Consider the following 21,488-nt stretch of genomic DNA (forward strand, 5'->3'; position numbering starts at 1 on the left):
TCTTACTTCGGTTCAGTTCTTCATTCAGGTTGTTTTAACTGGTAGAAATTTGATAAATTTTGGCTTCTGAAATCACCAACAAAACACACTTTTAGAACCCAATATGAATGGCTCATATTCCATATGTCATCAGTGATTAGAAGTAGAATTATTGCTTTGGTTATTACAGGAAAAGGGTGCTAATAGAGGAAGACATGATAAACAAATCTGCAGGATTACAAGTTTTGAATTCTGCTTGCATATGTACTAATAAAGCCCTTTTCTGTCATTATATTTACAGTGGCTCTCCAGAACAAATAAAAAGGCTCTATATGAAGCACTTGAAAAATTGAAAGCAGGTAATGGATACTTGAAACCACTCATATCCACCATGTTGCTTCTTGTAGTCTATCCCCCAAATACTCTGAAACTAATTTGAACAACAAATTTATGCTGTTTTAGATAGAACCTCCTTCTAAAATGGTTACATGGGTTGAACTTGACAATATATGTTTTATGTATTTAACTGATTTGCTTGGATTGCGTTAATAGCTTGTTTTGGATTTTCTAAATTGAATTTCAGCCTTTAATTTCAGGCAACTACACTGATTTCTTTTAGCACCTGCTGGCTAGAATTTCTGAATATGTCCTTTGAGCAAATATTTTTGAAAATCGTCTTTTTGGGTTGCAGAGTTGATGCTTCTGGGTTTCATATCGCTTCTACTGACAGTTGGACAGAAGCCCATTTCCATGATTTGTATACCCAAAAAAATAGCTTATATTATGCTTCTGTGTAAGAAGGAAATTGATTCTAGCGATATAAAGGTGGAAGGGGATAATGGCCAAAAAAAGGAGCGCATGCAAAAAATTCTATGGGAATCAATGTCTACTGAACAGGAGGTCCCATGGAGATGTGTCTTAGCTGCTTCTAAGGGTAGCCAACATTATAGCTCCGCACATGTAAATGCCAAACCCTTCTCTTAGTATTAATGCACATGGTTATTTTATCCAGGTCCTATGATTCTTTACTTCAAGCTCTATTTCTTAAGTTGAAAAACAAAACAACCTCACTAGCTTTGTAGCTTTGAATTACAGGTTGCAGAAATTGTTATTAGGACAATGTTGGGGTAGACAACAAGAAATTATGCTCTAAAGTTTAATTGTGAGGTCGTTGAGTGGAACGTTGATGCCCAAATCTTGCCACAAGAGAGTTCTGAACTGTCCAACACCAGAAAAGTTGAAAAAGGGAATTCAAGTGGGGGAATTGGACAGATGTAGGGAAAGAGTGGACAACAATTGGCCTTCCCATGCCATTGATGGACTTGGGTATGGATTGATGGATTTGAGTTCACGTTTATACTAATTGAGTGACTTGGCCTTCCCATGCCATTGCATTGACTTGAATGACTCCACAGGAGTCCAATTCTTGAGTTCTTTATTTACAAAATTCAAAGCTACAGTAGGTAGTCTTCTTTCATACACCAACAATATTAAAAGGATAGCCTCACCACGTCTGTATTCAGAGAGAGGGTTCCCGTGTTCGAATTCAGGATTTGGGAATTGAAAAGATGATATTGTGGTTGAGAGTATCAACCCTGATTGGGAATTGTTTTAAACTGCTGAAATTTCCTTTTTAAGGTTGTGGTGAATTTAGAAGCAATTACCAGTCCTCTGAGAAGAATATGGCAGGAGCTAACAGTGGCAATGATCTTTCTCTAGAGAAAACTCCTACTTGGGCAGTAGCAGTTGTTTGTTTGGCATTTGTAGCTATCTCTTTACTTCTTGAACATGGTATTCATTATGCTAGCAAGGTAAGGTTTTGCTTAGATTGCAACTGTGCACTTTTTGGTTTAGTTGAATTGATCTTACTTCGGTTCAGTTCTGCATTCAGTTTGTCTTGACTGGTAGAAATGTGATAAATTTTGGCTTTTGAAATCACCAACAAAACACACTTTTAAAACCCAATATAAATGGCTCATATTCCATATGTCATCAGTGATTAGAAGTAGAATTATTGCTTTGGTTATTACAGGAAAAGGATGCTGATAGAGGAAGACATGACAAACAAATCTGCAGGATTACAAGTTTTGAATTCTGCTTGCATCTGTACTAATAAAGCGCTTTTCTGTCATTATATTTACAGTGACTCTCCAGAACAAATAAAAAGGCTCTACATGAAGTGCTTGAAAAATTGAAAACAGGTAATGGATACTCGAAACCACTCATATCCACCATGTTGCTTCTTGTAGTCTATCCCCCAAATACTCTGAAACTAATTTGAACAACACATTTATGCTGTTTTAAATAGAACCTCCTTCTAAAATGGTTACATGGGTTGAACTTGACAATATCAATTTTATGTATTTAATTGATCTGCTTAGATTGCATTGGTAGCTTGTTTTGGATTTTCTAAATTGAATTTCGGCCTTTAATTTTAGGCAACTACACTGATTTCTTTTAGCACCTGCTGGCTAGAATTTCTGAATATGTCCTTTGAGCAAATATTTTTGAAAATCTTCTTTTTGGGTTGCAAAGTTGATGCTTCTGGGTTTCATATCGCTTCTACTGACAGTTGGACAGAAGCCCATTTCCATGATTTGTATACCCAAAAAAATAGCTTATATTATGCTTCCATGTAAGAAGGAAATTGATTCTAGCGATATAAAGGTGGAAGGGGATAATGACCAAGAAAAGGAGCGCATGCAAAAAATTCTATGGGAATCAATGTCTACTGAATAGGAGGTCCCATGGAGATGTGTCTTAGCTGCTTCTGAGGGTAGCCAACATTGTAGTTTCGCACATGTAAAGGCCAAACCCTTCTCTTAGTCTTAATGTGCATGGTTTCTTTATCCAGGTCCTATGATTCTTTACTTCAAGCTCCATTTCTTAAGTTGAAAAACAAAACAACCTCACTAGCTTTGTAGCTTCGAATTATAGGTTGCAGAAATTGTTATTAGGACAATGTTGGGGTAGACCGTAAGAAATTATGCTCTGAAGTTTAATTGTGAGGCCATTAAGTGGATCGTTGATGCCCAAATCTTGCCAGAAGAGAGTTCTGAACTGTCCAACGCCAGAAAAGTTGAAAAGGGGAATTCAAGTGGGGGAATTGGCCAATTCACAAGTGTAGGGAAAGAGTGGACAACAATTGGCCTTCCCACGCCATTGATGGACTTGGGTTCACGTTTATACTGACAAATTGAGTGACTTGGCCTTCCCATGCCATTGCATTGACTTGAATGACTCCACAGGAGACCAATTCTTGAGTTCTTTATTTACAAAATTCAAAGCTACAGTAGGTAGTCTTCTTTCATACACCAACAATATTAAAAGAATAGCCTCACCACCTCTATATTCAGAGAGAGGGTTCCCATGCTCGAATTCAAGATTTGGGAATTGAAAAGATGATATTGTGGTTGAGAGTATCAACCCTGATTGGGAATTGTTTTAAACTCCTGAAATTTCCTTTTTAAGGTTGTGGTGAATTTAGAAGCAATTACCAGTCCTATGAGAAGAATATGGCAGGAGCTGACAGTGGCAATGATCGTTCTCTAGAGAAAACTCCTACTTGGGCAATAGCAGTTGTTTGTTTGGAATTTGTGGCCATCTCTTTACTTCTTGAACGTGGTATCCATTATGCTAGCAATGTAAGGTTTTTCTTAGATTTCAACTATGCACTTTTTGGTTTAGTTGAATTTATCTTACTTCGGTTCAGTTCTGCATTTAGTTTGTTTTGACTGGTAGAAATTTGATAAATTTTGGCTTCTGAAATCACCAACAAAACACACTTTTAAAACACAATATGAATGGCTCATATTCCATATGTCACCAGTGGTTAGAAGTAGAATTATTACTTTGGTTTTTACAGGAAAAGGATGCTGATAGAGGAAGACATGATAAACAAATTTGCAGGATTACAAGTTTTGAATTTTGCTTGCATCTGTACTAATAAAGCCCTTTTCTGTCATTATATTTACAATGGCTCTCGAGAACAAATAAAAAGGCTCTATATGAAGCGCTTGAAAAATTGAAAGCAGGTAATGGATACTCGAAACCACTCATATCCACCATGTTGCTTCTTGTAGTCTATCCCCCTAATACTCTGAAACTAATTTGAACCACAAATTTATGCTGTTTTAGATAGAACCTCCTTCTAAAATGGTTACATGGGTTGAACTTGACAATATCTGTTTTATGTATTTAACTGATCTGCTTAGATTGCATTAATAGCTTGTTTTGGATTTTCTAAATCGAACTTCAGCCTTTAATTTCAGGCAACTACACTGATTTCTTTTAGCACCTGCTGGCTAGAATTTCTAAATATGTCCTCTGAGCAAATATTTTTGAAAATCGTCTTTTTGGGTTGCAGAGTTGATGCTTCTGGGTTTCATATCGCTTCTACTGATAGTTGGACAGAAGCCCATTTCCATGATTTGTATACCCAACAAAATAGCTTATATTATGCTTCCATGTAAGAAGGAAATTGATTCTAGTGATATAAAGGTGGAAGGGGATAATGGCCAAGAAAAGGAGCGCATGCAAAGAATTCTATGGGAATCAATGTATACTGAACATGACGTCCCATGGAGACGCGTCTTAGCTGCTTCTAAGGGTAGCCAACATTGTAGCTCCGCACATGTAAAAGCCAAACCCTTCTCTTAGTCTTAATGCGCATGGTTTCTTTATCCAGGTCCTATGATTCTTTGATTGATTTTCCTGCCGAGATCGAGTTGATTTAGACCATCTTCAAATTAGCTTCCCATACAAATTTCAAATATTTATTTTATGTTGGATTTTACTTGGTAACTCTGCTGCTTTGTATTTAGGGTAAGTATCCTCTGGTTTCCCAAAGCGGCATGCATCAACTCCACATCTTCATCTTTATGTTGGCAGTTCTCCATGTGTTATATAGTATCTTAACTGTGGCACTGGCAAGAGAAAAGGTAGGTGGAAGGGGAAATCAATTATTTTGTCCAATAATGTTCAGTTAAATTCTGCCTTGGGTTTTATGTTTTGACCTCTGCATGCTTTTATATCCTCTATTAATACTGAGATCTACAAGTCCTCTTGATGCCTAGATGAGGCGCTGGAAAGAGTGGGAAAGGGAATCACAAACTCTGGATTATGAGTTTTCAAATGGTGAGTTCATGTTTTTGTATTTCTTATACCTTAATTGGGTTGCTATGGAATCTTATTTACTCCATTCTCTGGAGACTCTTTAAGTTGAAAAGTAATAACTGGTTGGCAACCTCCCAATTCTAATTGGGATATACTGTGTTAGTTATAGGCTGATTGGTCAATGGATCTTAGTTCAAGTAGTTTGGTAAACAGTTTGTTTCCCAACTATGTGGGTTCAAGTCTCTAGAGACATGTTGTAAGTTGTAATTGGCCTGTTTATAGTATTTATGAAATAGTTGTAATTGGTTTAATAGTGATAACTGATCTTTCAAGTTACCGATTCTCCAAAAAAATCTTGTTTTAGTTAAAAAAATATGTTATAAGCCGATTGAGTAATGTTTTTAAATATAGAAGATTGAAAGGACACAGAATGAATCTTTTGGGTTGGGTAACTTTTTGAGCGTGTTAAGAAAACTGTATATTGAGGCAATTGCTTGCTTTATTGGTCCAAGCAGATCCTGCAAGATTCAGATTAACCCAAGAAACCTCATTTGTAAAGCGTCATATGCCTTTATCGAGCCGAATACCGATTCTTAAATGGATGGTAAGTATTTCATACTTGCAAATGATCTATGGATATATCTGAGTTTGACCTTTGCATGTTAACTGAGAAATATCCAGTTCTGGTTTAACATTAATTTTCCTTGGATTTGCAGGTATGCTTCTTTCGAAAATTCTTTTGGTCAGTAACAAAAGTTGATTACCTGACCTTGCACCATGGCTTCATTGTTGTAAGTCTTGATAAATTTAAATCATCTTTTCCATTTCATCTTTGTTATATCAGCACCCATATCATTTGTGTAAGGAATCTGATTAGTACTATAATTTTATTTATTTATTGGAACTGTACAGGCTCACTTGACCCCAAATAGCAAGTTTGATTTTCATAAATATATCAAGAGGTCATTGGATGATGACTTCAAGAGGGTGGTTGGAATCAGGTTAGTAAAGATTTCCTTGTTCACAAAAGCTTTGGTCTTCAGAAATAACATTAGGTTTCCTTCTTGGTCCTTGCTATGTCAACTTCTTGGAATGTTTTGAAAATCCCCTTGAATTTTACCTAAACAGAGGTCTTTTGATGCATTATCTGCAGTCCTTCCTTGTGGGCTTTTGCTGTAATTTTTTTGCTTCTTAATGTGTATGGTAAGTCTTCAAGACTTATCTCTCCCGCCAAAGACATAATTTTGCATATTCATAAAGCAGTTTTCGCTTTTGTTCAATTAATATTTTCTTTTGGATTGGATGTTTTTCTCTGAGCAGGATGGTATGCGTACTTTTGGCTCTCTTTTGTTCCCGTAGCTGTAAGTAAACAAAAGTCTTAGACTAATAGGATTGTCTTATTGATGATGTGAGTTAATGACCTGAAAAGTTTCTTGATTGAATTCTTCGGGCTTATTGCCATTCGATCTTGAAAATGCGCAGACGGTTTTGTTGGTCGGCACAAAGCTACAAGTTTTAATAATAAAGATGGCCTTAGAAATTCAAGAGAGGCATGCTGTAGTTCAAGGAACTCCCATAGTGCAGCCAACAGATGAACTTTTTTGGTTCAGTCGTCCTAAACTTGTTCTTTTCTTGATCCATTTCACTCTGTTCCAGGTATCAAAATGCTTTTCACACCAATGCCTCATTGACAAATTCTATTTTTGAATCTTGTTTACTGAATATTCATGGAAATGACAATGCTTTGATGGTTAGCAAACTTACGTTATGTTTTGCAGAATGCTTTCCAGCTTGCTTTCTTCTTGTGGATATGGGTAAGCACTATGTTCATTTAGTAAAGAATGAACTTTTGCATGTAGAATCATTGGATTTACTATTATAACAATGGTAGCATATTGCAGTGCTAGGTGTTTTAAATGAATTTTAGTTTACACAGCTAAAAAGTTTCAATTATGATCCCTCTGTGCACCTTATTTAAATTTGACTTCATTCTTGCAGTACGAATTTGCCCTGAGATCTTGTTTTCATGAAAGGTTTACTTTCATCATAGTAAGAATTATCACAGGGTAAGTATGCAACATATAGACTAGTGTGCTAATTTATATTTTTTTGGGTACATGTAAAGGAAATTCTAACTTCCAAGCAAACTTCATCATTTTAACTGTTTGTTTTTTATTTATTTAATATCATTATCTCTTCTTTGACTTAGCACTAGTTGATTGTTTTGCAACTTTAATATGTGTAAGAAGAATATTAAGAGTGACCTCATTACGCATCTGATAAGGATTACCTTGGGTTGCTTGTGTTTGTGTCTAGGGTTGGTGTGCAGTTTCTATGCAGTTACATCACACTTCCACTTTATGCCCTTGTGACACAGGTCAATCTACTCCATCTTCATTGAAAATACAATCAGTTTAGGTGTTTGACAAGATCGATTGAACTTGAGAAAATGTTGGCTTATATAATTACAAAAAAGGAGAGCTACATCGTCCAAGTATTCACTTAGTGTATTCACCTGGTTTATTTTGTACAGAAATAGATTAATCAAACCCTACATTGTGATATTAAATATCTTACTTGTACTGATAAAATTAGAGATAAGGTGTCACTTGATAATGCATTAACACAATTGTTTAATGAGACCACTTTTGATTTTTTTGGTTGATTTTGCCCAAAATCTGAGTAGAAATTGTTAAAACCATAGTTTCTGATTAGAAATAGGGGAAATTTTAGCTTTAAGTTGTTGAATTTGCACAATCCAAATGTTTAAGGGATTTTTTAGGACATTGAATCCATTTTCGTACTCATAAATACAATTTAAACAATGAAACATTGTGATCTCACCAAAAATCGTGTCATCAGATTTCGGTGAAACGGTTAAAAAATCACCTCATTAAAAAATAGTTAAACTCATAGTAGACAAATTTATCAGGAGATAGAAAACAGTGGAGTTTAAATTTTTCTTTTGTACAACAGTTATCTCTCTATTGAGAGCTTCAGGTAAAGCCTCAGAGGATTTTCGAATGAAACATATGACCACTCTAAAATATGCTTCCTTTTGTTTGTTAAATTAAATTCTTTTGTAGTCTGGAGCCTTCCAGAAAAGCAGAGAAATATAAATGATGATTTTTCTTTAAATTATTTTAATTTTATTTCTTGATATAACTCTGTTTGTTGATTGATAGAGAACATCCATTTTACCCTGTTTGTTGATAGATAGAGAACATCCATTTTTGGGGCAAATTTTGTTTTTCCAGTATGTACAAATGTTTTAGTGAACTTTTCGATTGTTCAAAAACACTCTGTTCTGGTTAAATATCATGTATAAAGGAATGTGCTCTTAAAATATGATGGGATATTTTTATGCAGATGGGATCTCACATGAAGAAGGCAATATTTGAAGAATAGACAGCCAATGCTTTGAATAGATAAGAAAAAAACAAAACGAGATAGAAAGTCAAAGCATTCTTCCCCTGGTTTCACAAGCAGACCAACTGTGTTTTCGAGATTTCAAAGCAGAGAAACAACTCCAATCCATGGATCTTCTCCATTGCATTTGCTCCAAAGATACAAAATAGCAGGAGACATGGAAACTGCAGATGCCTCTGAGAGATATGACCACTCAGAATCCAGCGCATCAGATTCGGAAATTGATGCATCTTCTTCTTATCCTCCCCAACATAATCAACCTATTTTGGTTATCGAGGCCCCTGAGGATATAGAGACTACAGAATATCCCAGTTCAAAAGATGCACACACAAATGATGACAAATTTCCCTTTCCCAGAATATAAATGTTCCATCCACATCATACAAAAGCCTAGTTCAAAACCAATTTATATCTAAATTTGACTTAACTTCTTCGTTTGCCAGTTGTTGTTGCTGTTCTTCTTCCCTGGCTTTTGGCCATCACTGATTAGGATTAAATTATCATTGTTCTATTCATTCGTTGGAAATTTTAGACAGATTATATGCTTATAATGCTCATGGCACCATGATTTGAGTTTGACAGGCGGTCACTCGGTGAGCACTTGTTGTATAAATGCGCTCTTCTGCTTTTTAATACGACAACCTAAAAATCTGCGTCTTACTCATTAATGGCTATCGATTATGTCAAAAACTGTGTTTAAATGGTTTTAACTTCTAGGTTTTCAAGGCTTTTAGGGTTTTCTAAGCGATTCTTAGACCGACTCTGCCGTTTTACTGTCGTTCTTTAACCCGCGCATAGCCTGCAAACAAATGTGCATATACTGCATCTAGTCTTTATGATTAGTTTCTGTCAGCCTCGGCCTATTTTTCAGCTTTCTTTTCTTTGCTCATCTTCTGCAAGATAATTTCTCTCTCATTTTTGGTTTAGGATTAATTTTTCTAAAATATCGCGAATTTCTTTTACGTTTTATCTTACTAGTTTAGAAGTTGTGCCCTCCCATGTGCCTCCAAAATCTCCAAGGTGGATAGCATTTTGGAGTGATTTTGCATAAGAGAGGTCCAATTCTTCTCTCCACATCATTCCTGACACATCTGGTAGCTTTCTTTTCCTTGAGCTTTACTGTGTTATAAAAAATCCCGATTTCTTTTCAAGTTGGGTTTTTTTGACGTTATAACTTATTTTTCAACTTGTATGGTTGTCTGGGGCTTGGCATAGTTTTTGGGCTGGTGACATGTTTACACAACAGTTGTGTAAAGGCAAAACACTCTTCTACTTTATATGTGTTGTAACTTGTTTTATGGTGCATCTACAGGCTGCAAAAGTCAGTGCACAAAACTTCTGGAAGCAAGCCAATTATTTACACAGCAGAAACTTGAACAACACAGACGATCCCATAATGCCACTACACAACATATGCCTTGCTTCATTTGTCTTGAGGGCCAAGAGCCAATAAGACATGTTTCCTTTCTAATTTATGGCAAATTATACTTTAGGAACTATTGAAACTGTAGAAAAATTTGGAATGTTAAGAAGGAATTCAACAGTTAAATAAGCCACCTTTGATGCTATACATGAGCTTCCAGTGTTGGTTGGCAGTTTGACTTCTATTATACCTTCTGACAAAAACCTTCGATGCTATTTATGAGATTCCAGTGGTGGTTGGCAGTTTGACTCTATATTATCATTCTCCAGCAAATGTGAATCAGTGATTCAGACCTTGATTCAATGTTGACCTATTTCAATTCCCAAATAAAAATGTATTACAAATCCTGGCAGCCCAAATTAACTTAGGCAGTGGTTACGAAGGTACCATGCAGTGATTGTGAATCCAACCTCCACTTCAATGACTTATCAGGAATGCAAAGTGTTGGAGTTGATATTCCTTTGTGAGGTACCAACATGAATCCTTGACTGTTTCTCTTTTTCCAAGGTAATGGTTATCAGAGTCTAATGACTATCAGGAATACAAAGTGTTGGAGTTGATATTCCCTTGAGAGGTCCCGACATGAATCCTGGACCATTTATCTTCCTCCATGGTAATGGTTATCAGAGTCAATCTTGCCTCTGCAAGTGCCACACACTACCTCCCAACTATGAGGACGCATGTGGATCGTCAACCCAACAGTAAATGTTACAAATCACAATTGTTGGCAGAATGTAATCCAATTCAAAACGTGATGCAAACCCTGGGAGTGTTGCACAAAACCAGAATTTTATACAGGGTATGATCTATATAACTAAATCCTGATCACAACATAAAAATTCTGAGCTCAGTTAAGATCAGTGAAGAATCTATCAAAATATTAACTGGAAACAAATTTTGTTTTTGTTTGTGAGGATTGCCCATGAACCAGTGAGGCTCCTGTATCATTTTGCATACCATAAAAACCCTGTTTACATTGTTTCTGCTGTCGGAGGGAAACATGTCATGCGTGACAGATGATTCTCGAGACTTGTACTGGTACTGCAGCTAGCAGGAAGGGTTTGTCCTCGAAGGCATGGAGTGCAGTGGATAATACCTGTATATAAAATGACCCTATATATGATGACTTTTTGTTCTGGCACTAATTGCTGCTGCAGACCTGGAATGCCACCCTTTGGAATTGTGGAAAAATCTCGTTGTATGATTTAGGTTCTAGGGATTCTAACATTTTTAAGGTTAATGTTTGTTTAACTTAATTGTTCAGTATCTCTGTTAAATATATGCTGTATTTTATTTTAAACTCTGTTTGGCCATAATATGTGTTTTTTAAGTTTGATGGACCGTGTCAGTTCTGGTGCTACTGGACTTTGCTCTAGTCTTTAAAGTGATTAATTGCTATGGAAGTAATTTTTGTATTGAATGGTCAGTGCACATGGTCCCCAATCTTATAAGTCAATATGTTTCATCTCTTAATTGACAGAAATTACCTTTGGGTATGTTTTATTGACAGATTTGGTGAGTCAGTAAATGGTACTCCAAAGCCTACCTCTCCTGGTCTAGGAGAAACAAAAATATCAGAAGAAGAAAAGAGGAAAGCGAGGGCTGAGAGGTCTGTTCTTTGAAAATTCAGGAATTTATTCTCTATCTTCAGATTCCTGAGATTATGATGCTAATTTCCTTATCTTCTGTTTTCCTTATCTCGTGTGTGTCTAATTTATTGTCAGTTTAATTTTCTTAATATTTTTATCCAAAATTATGATACACATTTGTTTTACTTCAGAATAATTGGAATCTGACAATGCCCAAATTATTAAACATGTTTGGACTTACTTTGCGCTCATTTGCTGATGATGCAAAGAAAGCTCGTTTGGCTAGATTTGGAGTGGATGTGAAATCTGCTTCCTTGGAAGATGACAAGAAAAAGGCAAGGGCTGCAAGGTAAACTCCTATTTCAATGATTGTGTCTGAAAAGTATTATTTGTTTGCTTTGTATGTTATGATGAAGATCGCATCTATTTCTTGCCTTTGTGCATTTCATAAATTAAGCTTTAATTGAAACTTTATTTTATATGGATGCATACCTGAGGGCATTTCTTGTTTAATATTGAAAAAATGATTATAAATTGTTTGTTTATCTCAGGTTTGCCTCGACATTGGATGGAAGCACTTCAGAGGTAAGTTCCTCGATCTCTTAAATCCTAATTTGGTTTGATTTTTGTTGCATGATACAAAGAAACACAACTGATTACTTTATTTATAATTCAGGCTTGGGATTCTAAGGCAAAGATGTTGTCCCTGTTGCAGCACAACACAATCAGACAATGTTAGATACGGGATATGATAAAAAATAGGCTAGTGGGGCTACAAATTGCATTAAATTTTGGTTGAGGATTAATGCCATTTTGGTAAAATCATTAATTAGTTTTGATTTTATGTTTTGTCTAGCTTTCTCGTTTCTGGTGTCTTTCTTCGCTACATTTTGATTTGTTGTTAGCCTCCCCATTTACCCTTTTTATAGCCTTCTCTGTTAGCATTCTCGTTTAACTTCACTCTTTTCTGTCTCCTCTTAATTTAATATTTGCAGTGCTTACATTTACATGGAATCTTATTTGCGTTTGATTTTTTTTTTTTGTTATTGTTGTGGTCACTTAGGCTTTAACCATCCATTTTACAGGTTTAAAATTTCTCTCATCTGCAAGGTCAAATGGTCTTTGGTTTTGCTTTGAATTGCTCATCTATCCACCCTCTGGACTTTCTTGAAATGCCCTAACCAGATTGGGAATGTCAATTCACAGGCAAAACTTATATAGAGGATTTGAAACAGAACATGTGAACTTCGAAATTTGATGTTTTGCTGGTCACTTAATTTCTGTGGTGCTTCACATTTTCTAATTGGTGCTTCTAAATTCTGCTAATTTTCACTGTTGAAATCTGCTGAAATTTTATCATCAGTTATTTCACTTTTCATCAGTTATACTCAATTTCTCCTTCTCTTATTTTTCTTTTCCTCTTAGGTTCCCCTACTTTTCTTTGTCTCTCTTTGTGTCATTTTTGTGTTTTTCAATTGTTTCTGTTTTATTTGAAGAGTATCCAGTGCCTTCATGTCTTTTTGGTCGTTTTAACCCTAAAGCATTTCATTGTGGTTGCTGCATTTTCTTGGCTGATGGTAGGATTTTGGGACCATTTTAATGTTTTACTAAGTCTACTAATAGTATTTTAGGAATGAAGCTCATTTGACCCGCATAGACATGCAGTTTTGTGTTTTACTTAAAATGACAGGGATGCAAATTCCTCATCTTATGATCTAGTTGGACGGTTTATTTGGTCAAGGGGGCCAGGCAGTCTTCGTTTTGCTTGGCAAATGACAAAATGCAATTTCCTATTTTTGACCTAGGTGAATGATTCATTTGCTCAAGGTGGCCATGTGCTGTATAGATTTATAATTGTAAATGGGCGACTTAATTGTATATGATATTTTGATAAAGCTTATGTTCATCTCGATCTGGGTTAGACTGTGATGCAGTATATTTTGCATTTTTTTTCTTCTGAATCTTTAAAATGTGGACTAGCTGTCAACTTTGACATGAATATAGTTGCCCAAATCATGTATACAACATACTGTGCTAACTACGAAAAATGTAGAATTTATAGGATTCTGTTATACAAAATAAAAACACATGTATGCTTTGGGAATTTGATTTTTTGGTAAAATTCTGATTTGAAGGTAATTTTGTTCTCTCGTTCTCTAAGAATTGGGAGATTTGTAGATCATGCATTGTGGGTGAAAAACACAGAAATTCAACGATTGAGTGAAACTGAATCATGCAACTTGCACGACGTTGTGGGGAGCTAAGTCAAAGGGTTCGATGAAACCTTCAAGTTTGGAATTTGGCGAACCTGAAAAAATTCGAAATTCAGTGGTAATGCTTGATACTAGTGGTAATGCTTCTGAGGACAAGGGCAGTCCTTTGACAATAGCTCATATACAAAGGTTTGGAAGCTTCTATATCTTAAATGGCTAAACAAGATAGCTTCTATATCTTAAATGGCTAAACAAGATTTGTTAGACCTGTGGATTTTAGTATATGAAAGCATTTATACTTATGTTACCTCACTAATTGGCTCTCTTATGCAGCAATATTCTTGGATCATATGCCCATTTCATTTTGGTTCCTCCAACCTAAATCCAGAGCCGCATTGCTGGCGCAACGTCTCTACTACTCTCTCCTCCCACCGCAATTTGGGACACCCCTTGACATAAAGAGCACTTAATGTTTGACAACATTCAACTCCTTCCAACTCGCCCAACTGAGGGCACCCTTCAACAATTAGACATCTAAGTTTTGTTAGATGCGCCAAATCCCGTATGCTCTTCAACTTCGCACAATCGATTGCAAACAACTCCTCCAAGGACACCATTGTTTCAACACTCCGCTGCTTCTCAAGTTCGTTACACTCTTCACTGTGCAACACTTCGAGCATGGGAAGATCAAAAAGGCCTTCTATACTTCTCAGATTAATACGCCCGAGATGCAATTCCTTCAACTTCCGTAAGTGACCCAGCGAAGGCATCATCGTCTCCAGCAAAGGGTTTCCTATCCACAAAACTTCTAAATCACTGGGGAGTTCAAAAGAACTTGGCAATTCTTTCTTCAAATTTGTGCCCAGCAACTTCAGTACTTTCAGGGACCTTTGATGCCCCAGTTGCGAGGGCCATACTTCAACTTTTTTACAGCCGAAAAGATCTATATGCTCGAGTGTTCTTATATTTCCAAATGTTTTGCTTGAGATTCTTAAATTAGAACAGGACCCGGCATCAAAATATTTAAGGCTACTTAAACTCCCGAAAGAATCTGGTAGCCTCTCGAATTGAGAGCACGAAGACACGTCCAAGCTGCGGAGGTTCGACAAGCTGCCGAAAGAATCTGGCCGCCTCTCCAATTTCAGGCACCAACCCAGGTCCAAGCTGTGGAGGTTCGACAAGCTGCCGAAAGAATCTGGGAGCCTCTCCAATTTCTCGCACCAACGCAGGTTCAACCTATGTTACTAGAAACCAGAAACGGAAAACGAAAGGAGAAACAACAACGAAGTTTGGAGGTTTCGCATTCAAGAAACGAGGAGAGAGAAAAAACAAGAAAAATGTGAAAAACATAAAACAAAGCATACATCATCCGCATTCTCCAATAATGTGCTCACATAGACCATTATCGAATATTCATAGTGAGAAACAAATCTTGTGTTGCTTACATAGGTCATTCGCAAATACCCATGTTTGATCCTTTAATAGTCAAGAAACCTTTGGCATTGAATTCAAGCTTGATTTGACCTTTCCATTTCCACTTGATTTGGACCTAGTGAGAGTGGGCAAATACCCATGTTTGATCCTTTAATAGTGAAGAAACCTTTGGCATTGAATTCAAGCTTGATTTGACCTTTCCATTTCCACTTGATTTGGACCTATTTCCATTTGATTTGGACCTAGTGAGAGTGGGATTTTTTTTAAGGCCATATTCCTAGAAATTTCCTGATGAGTACATGATCTGGCATATCATGTGTATATTCTACCATATTATTTGAGCAGACCTCAAATTTGGGCTATATTGTAGTATTCGGTAAGCAACTAGTAGGATGTAGTTTCTCTAGTTGGGTAATAGGATAGTGAAGATTGAATTGAGCTCCATTAGGATTAGGGAATTGAGCCAAAAGAAGAGGGTTGTTTAGAACTACTGTTACCTTCAACTATTTTGCTATAGGAAGAAGTGTTGCTCCCTCCACTGACATTTTGCATAGAAAAAGCGGAAGGGTTGAAAACCAGAAATGCTACAACTAGACAAAATCTATAAAAAAATACCATCAAACTTTCAAAACTTTATCGTTAATCCATTATAATAGTAATTAATCTTTATAATTATAATAGTAATTAATGTTCATAATAATAAAAATAATATATAATGTAACCATGTGCATTTAAATTTATAGTTTTGTATAAAGAGACAATTTTTAAATATTAAATACCATAAAATTATATAAGAAACCAACACAAAAATTAAGAGAAAAAATTAAAACATTAAAGCAACATATCTTAATAATATAATTTTAATAAACAAAATCCCTAAATAAACAATGTTGGTAAAGAAATTTTATGTTAAATACAGCAGACCATGATACGACCTCTAAAAACTATCCACAAAACCAACTTTCATTTTTTTAAATTGGACTCAACGTTACAATGAAACCAACATTACAAACAAAACAAACCAGAGCAACGTTTTTAAGAAAACCAACCTTTGCCTTTTTCTTATTCTGCTCAACGTGCTCAACGTCCAATTGGAAAGAGACCAGCATTACAAATGAACCAGAACAAACGTTGCCCTGAAAACCGTGTCAAAACCATTGGTTTCTGAAAAAACCGGTTTCATGTAAACTAAAACGACCATACAAAACGGCGTTTTCCGTACCGTTCCGTTTTCTTTGCGTTTTTCTTCGGAAACGAATGCTCCGGTACCGTTTCTGGTAACATAGGGTTCAACCTGTGGAGGTTGGACAAGCTGCCGAAAGAATCTGGCAGCCTCTCCCATTTCCGGCAACCAAACAGGTCCAAGCTGTGGAAGTTCGACAACCTGCCGAAATAATCTGGCAGTCTCTCCAAGCACACAGGCAGGTTCAAGCTGTGGAGGTTCTGACAAGCTGCCGAAAGAATTTGGCAGACTCTCCAATTTCAGGCAATCAAACAGGTCCAAGCTGTGGAGGTTCGACAACCTGCCGAAAGAATCTGACAGCCTCTCCAATTTCTTGCGTGAGGTAGGTTCAAGCTGTGGAGGTTCGACAAGCTGCCGAAAGAATATGGCAGACTCTCCAATTGAGAGCACGAAGTCAGGTCCAAGCTGTGGAGGTTAGACAAGCTGCTGAAAGAATCTGGCAGCCTCTCCAATTTCTTGCACCAACGCAGGTCCAAGCTGTGGAGGTTCGACAAGCTGCCGAAAGAATAGGGCAGACTCTCCATTTGAGAGCACGAAGTCAAGTCCAAGCTGTGGAGGTTCGACAAGCTGCCGAAAGAATCTGGCAGCCTCCCCAATCGAGAGCACAAAGTCAGGTCCAAGCTGTGGAGGTTCGACAAGCTGCCGAAAGATCTGGCAGCCTCTCCAATTTCTTGGACCAACGCAGGTCCAAGCTGTGGAGGTTCGACAAGCTGCCGAAAGAATATGGCAGACTCTCTAATTGAGAGCACGAATTCAAGTCCAAGCTGTGGAGGTTCGACAAGCTGCCGAAAGAATCTGGCAGCCTCTCCAATTTCTTGCAATCAGACAGGTCCAAGCTGTGGAGGTTAGTCAAGCTACCGAAGGAATCTGGCAGCCTCTCCAATTGAGTGCACGAAGACAGATCCAATTCCTGCAACTGCAAAGGTGCCTGCAAGATCAAGCATTTCGAGTGTAAGAAAGATGGGAAAACCGTGAGAAATAATTGAAGACCCTTTTATGCAATATCGATAGACAAAAAGTTTAGATTTACCTGCGATATGTCTTGCAATAATGTTCTCAATACAGCGCCCTCCACTTTCAAAACCCTTAAATTCTCAGTATTAATCCAGGAAGGTAGACAAGTGTAGGGACAATGACGCCAAGAAAGCCATGAGAGATTTGGCGAATGCACCCGCAAAATACGATCTAGCAGATGTCCTTCAGTCTCAACAAGTTGAAAATTCATGACATCACAACCAAGAAAACGATAACGTTTTTTGTCCTGCCTATTGCTAGGCTCAATCACCCGCAGCTTCGCCAACACCTTTGAGCTCGTCCCCACTGGTTTGCTGCTATGCCCCTCAGGGAGCAGCCAAATTCCGCGTGCTTTGCTTAAAACCTGTTCATTCGGATGGAGAATTAAGAAACTGTACACAGCTTGCTATGGTTAAATTTAAATATTTTGAAGGTGAAAAACGATGGAGAAATTGAAAAAGGTTAACTATTTAAAAAGTTTGAATGATTGAGGACTTACAGAGGAGTAGTTGTGCAACCAATCATCAATGTTCCCGGTGGGACGCCAAAGACGGCGCGGCGTTTCTTCCTCTGCAATCTGTCTTCCCAAGTCTCGCAGTTGATCGTGCATATGTATCACATTTTTATCATCTACTTCAACTAGACATTTGCCCTCTAAATTTGTAAGCCCCAGCAAACCGTTCCAGCCTGACGCGTCCCAAACTGCTATGGCACTTGTTTTGCTTTCTCCTATGAAGAAAAAGGTGATATCTAAAAAGATCTTCTGCTCCTCTTCGCTGAGTGCGTCGTAACTGATTTTTAATCTCTTCTTTATATCAGGTGAAACTTTCATTTGAACTTTTGATTCATTAAGTTTAGCATCCCAATATGATTCAGGTTTTCCAAAGAGAAGTGCCCCAAGCACTTTCAAAGCTAAAGGCAGTCCATCGCATACTTGAAGAAACTGATCTACAAGATCTTCAAATCCATGGAGTGGATTGGTTTGCCAAAAGGCGTATGAACAAAAGAGCTGTTGCGAGTGTTGTCTGGGAAGGCCTGTTAACTTATAAATGCACAACTGTTCCACTCCTGACCTTTCCAGCACATCTTTATACCGAGATGTAATTAAAATAAAGCTATCCGGACTTAAGACATCTTTAACTGGTAGAAGTGCCTCTAGCTGATCATCATGATCTATGTCATCTAAAATTAACAAGACATGAGCAGATTTGAGATGCTTTTCAAACATCCCTATACCTTCATAAATGTTATTTATATCCACTTCTCTTTGAGTCAGGCCCCTCAGAAGCTCCCTTTGCACCGAATGTAATGAGCTTTTATTAGCCTTTTCTCTAACATCGGATAAAAAAAAGGACTTATTGTACTTGGAACTCATTCTATTGAAGAGTTCTAAAGCCAACGTTGTCTTCCCCATTCCACCAAGGCCGACTATGCCCGCAACCTGGATTTTTCCAGCCTGCTGTTGCTTCAAAACTGTAGCTTCAAAATCTGTGACTTTGTCATTTAAACCAGTGGGATGTTTGGCCACATACAACCCTGGTTTTCTAATCATTTTACCCACACGTTCAACGATCTTATCTATCATGTGGACCTCGTCACTGGATATTCACCCACAAAAACACCAACAGGAAATAAATAAATAATTAAAACCATAGGTCAAAGTATCATATATAGTGTATACATAGAGAGGGGTTTGGAGGTCTTACCCGTTAAACTTGCCGTTGAGATCCAACCCATTTATGTCTGCAACAAAGGAAAGAGCATCTCTCCACTTCTGAATAGTGGCGGGATCATATCGTAGCTTCTGTTCTTGTGTTCGAGAGTCGAACGTTGTCTTCAATTCGAGCTGGTGCAAGCTGAGACCATAACCTTTAGTTTTGTTCTGATCTGTCCACCTAAGATCAGCCGGGTTGACATGGTAGAAAACAGGGATAATTGGAGCCCCAGACTGTCGCATGAGGAGGAGTTCATGTAAACACCAATGGGATTCTGCATATTTTGGTGAAAAGACGGCAACGTGGACGGAGGCGTTTCTAATAACAGCTTCTAATTGATAAGGAAAAGGTAGTCCTTCGTGCAAATCCTGTTGATCTAAAAAGGGTCTCAATCCACGTAAAAGAAGAGCACGGTAGAGATGGCCGGCAAAGTTCTTCTTCACTTCCCCACGATGGTTGATAAACACATCGTATTTATCAACAGCAGCGGTGGAAGAGGAGGAAGCACCATCCGAAGATCTCTGATTTTCCATTTCAATTTCTTCGATTTCACAGGGGGTTTGGGGGATTGGGTATGCCACTGCCAATTGTTCGACGATTATATATTGAGTGCTGCGATGCTCTGGATGGTCAATGCAGAGGGAGGAGACGACGTTAGGAGGTGCAGAGGTGGGGATAAATTGTGAAGGCAAGAAAGTGGAGAGTGCAGAGATTACAGAAAAGCTCCTGGTAGAGGCAGAGGGTAATAGAATAAGGAAAATATTTTATTTGCAAGGCCATGAACCGCGTCAATTTTATCTTCTTTGCGTGTGGGATCCACATTGCTAATCATAGACACAGACTGGAGTCCTTATGCCTTTGAGTGTGGTGGAACCCATAATGCTTTGCGCTCATTCAGTGCAACTTGAGCTGTATCCATATACCTAGACGTGTTCATCATCCAAGAAAGCACAGTGCGCGCAGAAAGTAGAAGCGGACAAAATGGTGAACTCGAAACCATATTCTCCACTATGAATCTTATGGACTACAGCTTGCCACGCATCTATTCAAATATTCAAATAAATGGAAAGCCTTATCTCCAAACTTATTGAAAAGTAAATGAGGCTGGATATAGGTTCGATATAACACGCCCCGGGATAGGAGAGAGAAAAAAAAATGGCGTGTTATATGGTGTTATATCGTGTTATATCGGGCATTTACTTTTCAAGAATTAGAAATAGAGCTTTGCCAAATAAACAACCACTCCTATGTGTCAATCAAATTGACATCTCTACAAATTTTCCAACTAAAAAGGGTTGCATACAGAAGAGTCCGAAGAAATAATACACCTTTTTCACATAATTAGAAGAAATTAATGGGAAATACACCCTTTCACGGTGAATATTGAAAACCTAATCCATTAGAGTTATGTTATTTTGTATTATTAAATTATTATTAATTTGAGAAAAAATTTGAAAAGTTATAATTGAATAGTAACCATATTTGAGAAATAGTTAGAATAGAGATTTTGAAATTATTTTAATTTTAAAATTGTAAATTTATTTATAAAGATTATATAAATTTATTAAAATTTTAAATATTTTTACTAAAACAATTTTAAGTATTTTAAAATTCGCATATTAAAAACAGTAAATTTTGTCAAAATTTCTATATTTTAAAACAAATTTTTATCACTAAAATTTTCTTTATCCTAAATTTACAATCACAAATAAATCCCTCAAAAAATTCAACTCAACCACCCACCCCAAAATAATTCATATAAATACACCTGTAAATACATGAATTATGGCATTTAAATTCATCTTTAAGATGAATATTAATATTTAGTTGAGACTTTTCTTATAGTTCTAGAGTGAATAGTAATGCTTACTTTTCCATTTTCCGTGCAGCTCAGAGGGCTCACCTGCAGCTTCCACATGTCATGAACGATGTGTGAAGGAACGTGTGCATCATCCCAGAAAGGTTAACCCGACAAAATGGTTAACCTCGAAAGCATGTTCTCCACTATGAATCTTATGGACTACAGCTTTACACGCATCTATTCAAAGCATGTAGTCGAATTAAAAAGTGTTGCATTCGGAATACACCCCATTCCCTTTTAGATTACGAGATTGAATGTTGGAAACTTAATATATTTTATTAGAATTATGTTATTTTGTATTATTAACTATTATTGGATTTAGGAAAAACATAAAAAAGTTATAATTAAATAGCATTACTATTATTCTATTGAGGGAAAAAAATATATATAATTAAATAGCATAATATTTGAGCAACCGTTAGAATAAGAATTTTGAAATTATTTTTATTTTTAAAATTGTAATTTTTTAAAAG

At 36.9% G+C, this 21,488-nt stretch overlaps 1 protein-coding gene and 1 pseudogene across 1 annotated transcript in view; one reads left to right on the top strand and one right to left on the bottom strand.

Annotated features, from left to right (window-relative positions):
• Positions 1-9,386, top strand: part of LOC149260889 (MLO protein homolog 1-like) — a 44,254-nt pseudogene extending 34,868 nt beyond the window's left edge.
• LOC149260890 (disease resistance protein Roq1-like) overlaps positions 1-19,910 on the bottom strand; it is a 37,510-nt gene extending 17,600 nt beyond the window's left edge. The window contains exons 1-4 of the mRNA XM_089421263.1: positions 19,146-19,910; positions 17,939-19,037; positions 17,456-17,803; positions 16,232-17,353 (exon numbers count right to left, since the gene is read on the bottom strand). Of these exons, the coding sequence (XP_089277389.1) occupies positions 17,036-17,353; positions 17,456-17,803; positions 17,939-19,037; positions 19,146-19,687 (2,307 nt within the window). The 5' untranslated portion in view covers positions 19,688-19,910 and the 3' untranslated portion in view covers positions 16,232-17,035. The remainder of the gene's footprint in view (positions 1-16,231; positions 17,354-17,455; positions 17,804-17,938; positions 19,038-19,145) is intronic.
• Between the last annotated feature and the right edge of the window lie 1,578 nt (positions 19,911-21,488).

This window comes from Pinus tabuliformis, chromosome 6 (assembly GCF_031772625.1).
Source record: "Pinus tabuliformis cultivar Carrire ecotype Pingquan chromosome 6, CPIR1, whole genome shotgun sequence".
Taxonomy (NCBI): Eukaryota; Viridiplantae; Streptophyta; class Pinopsida; order Pinales; family Pinaceae; genus Pinus; species Pinus tabuliformis.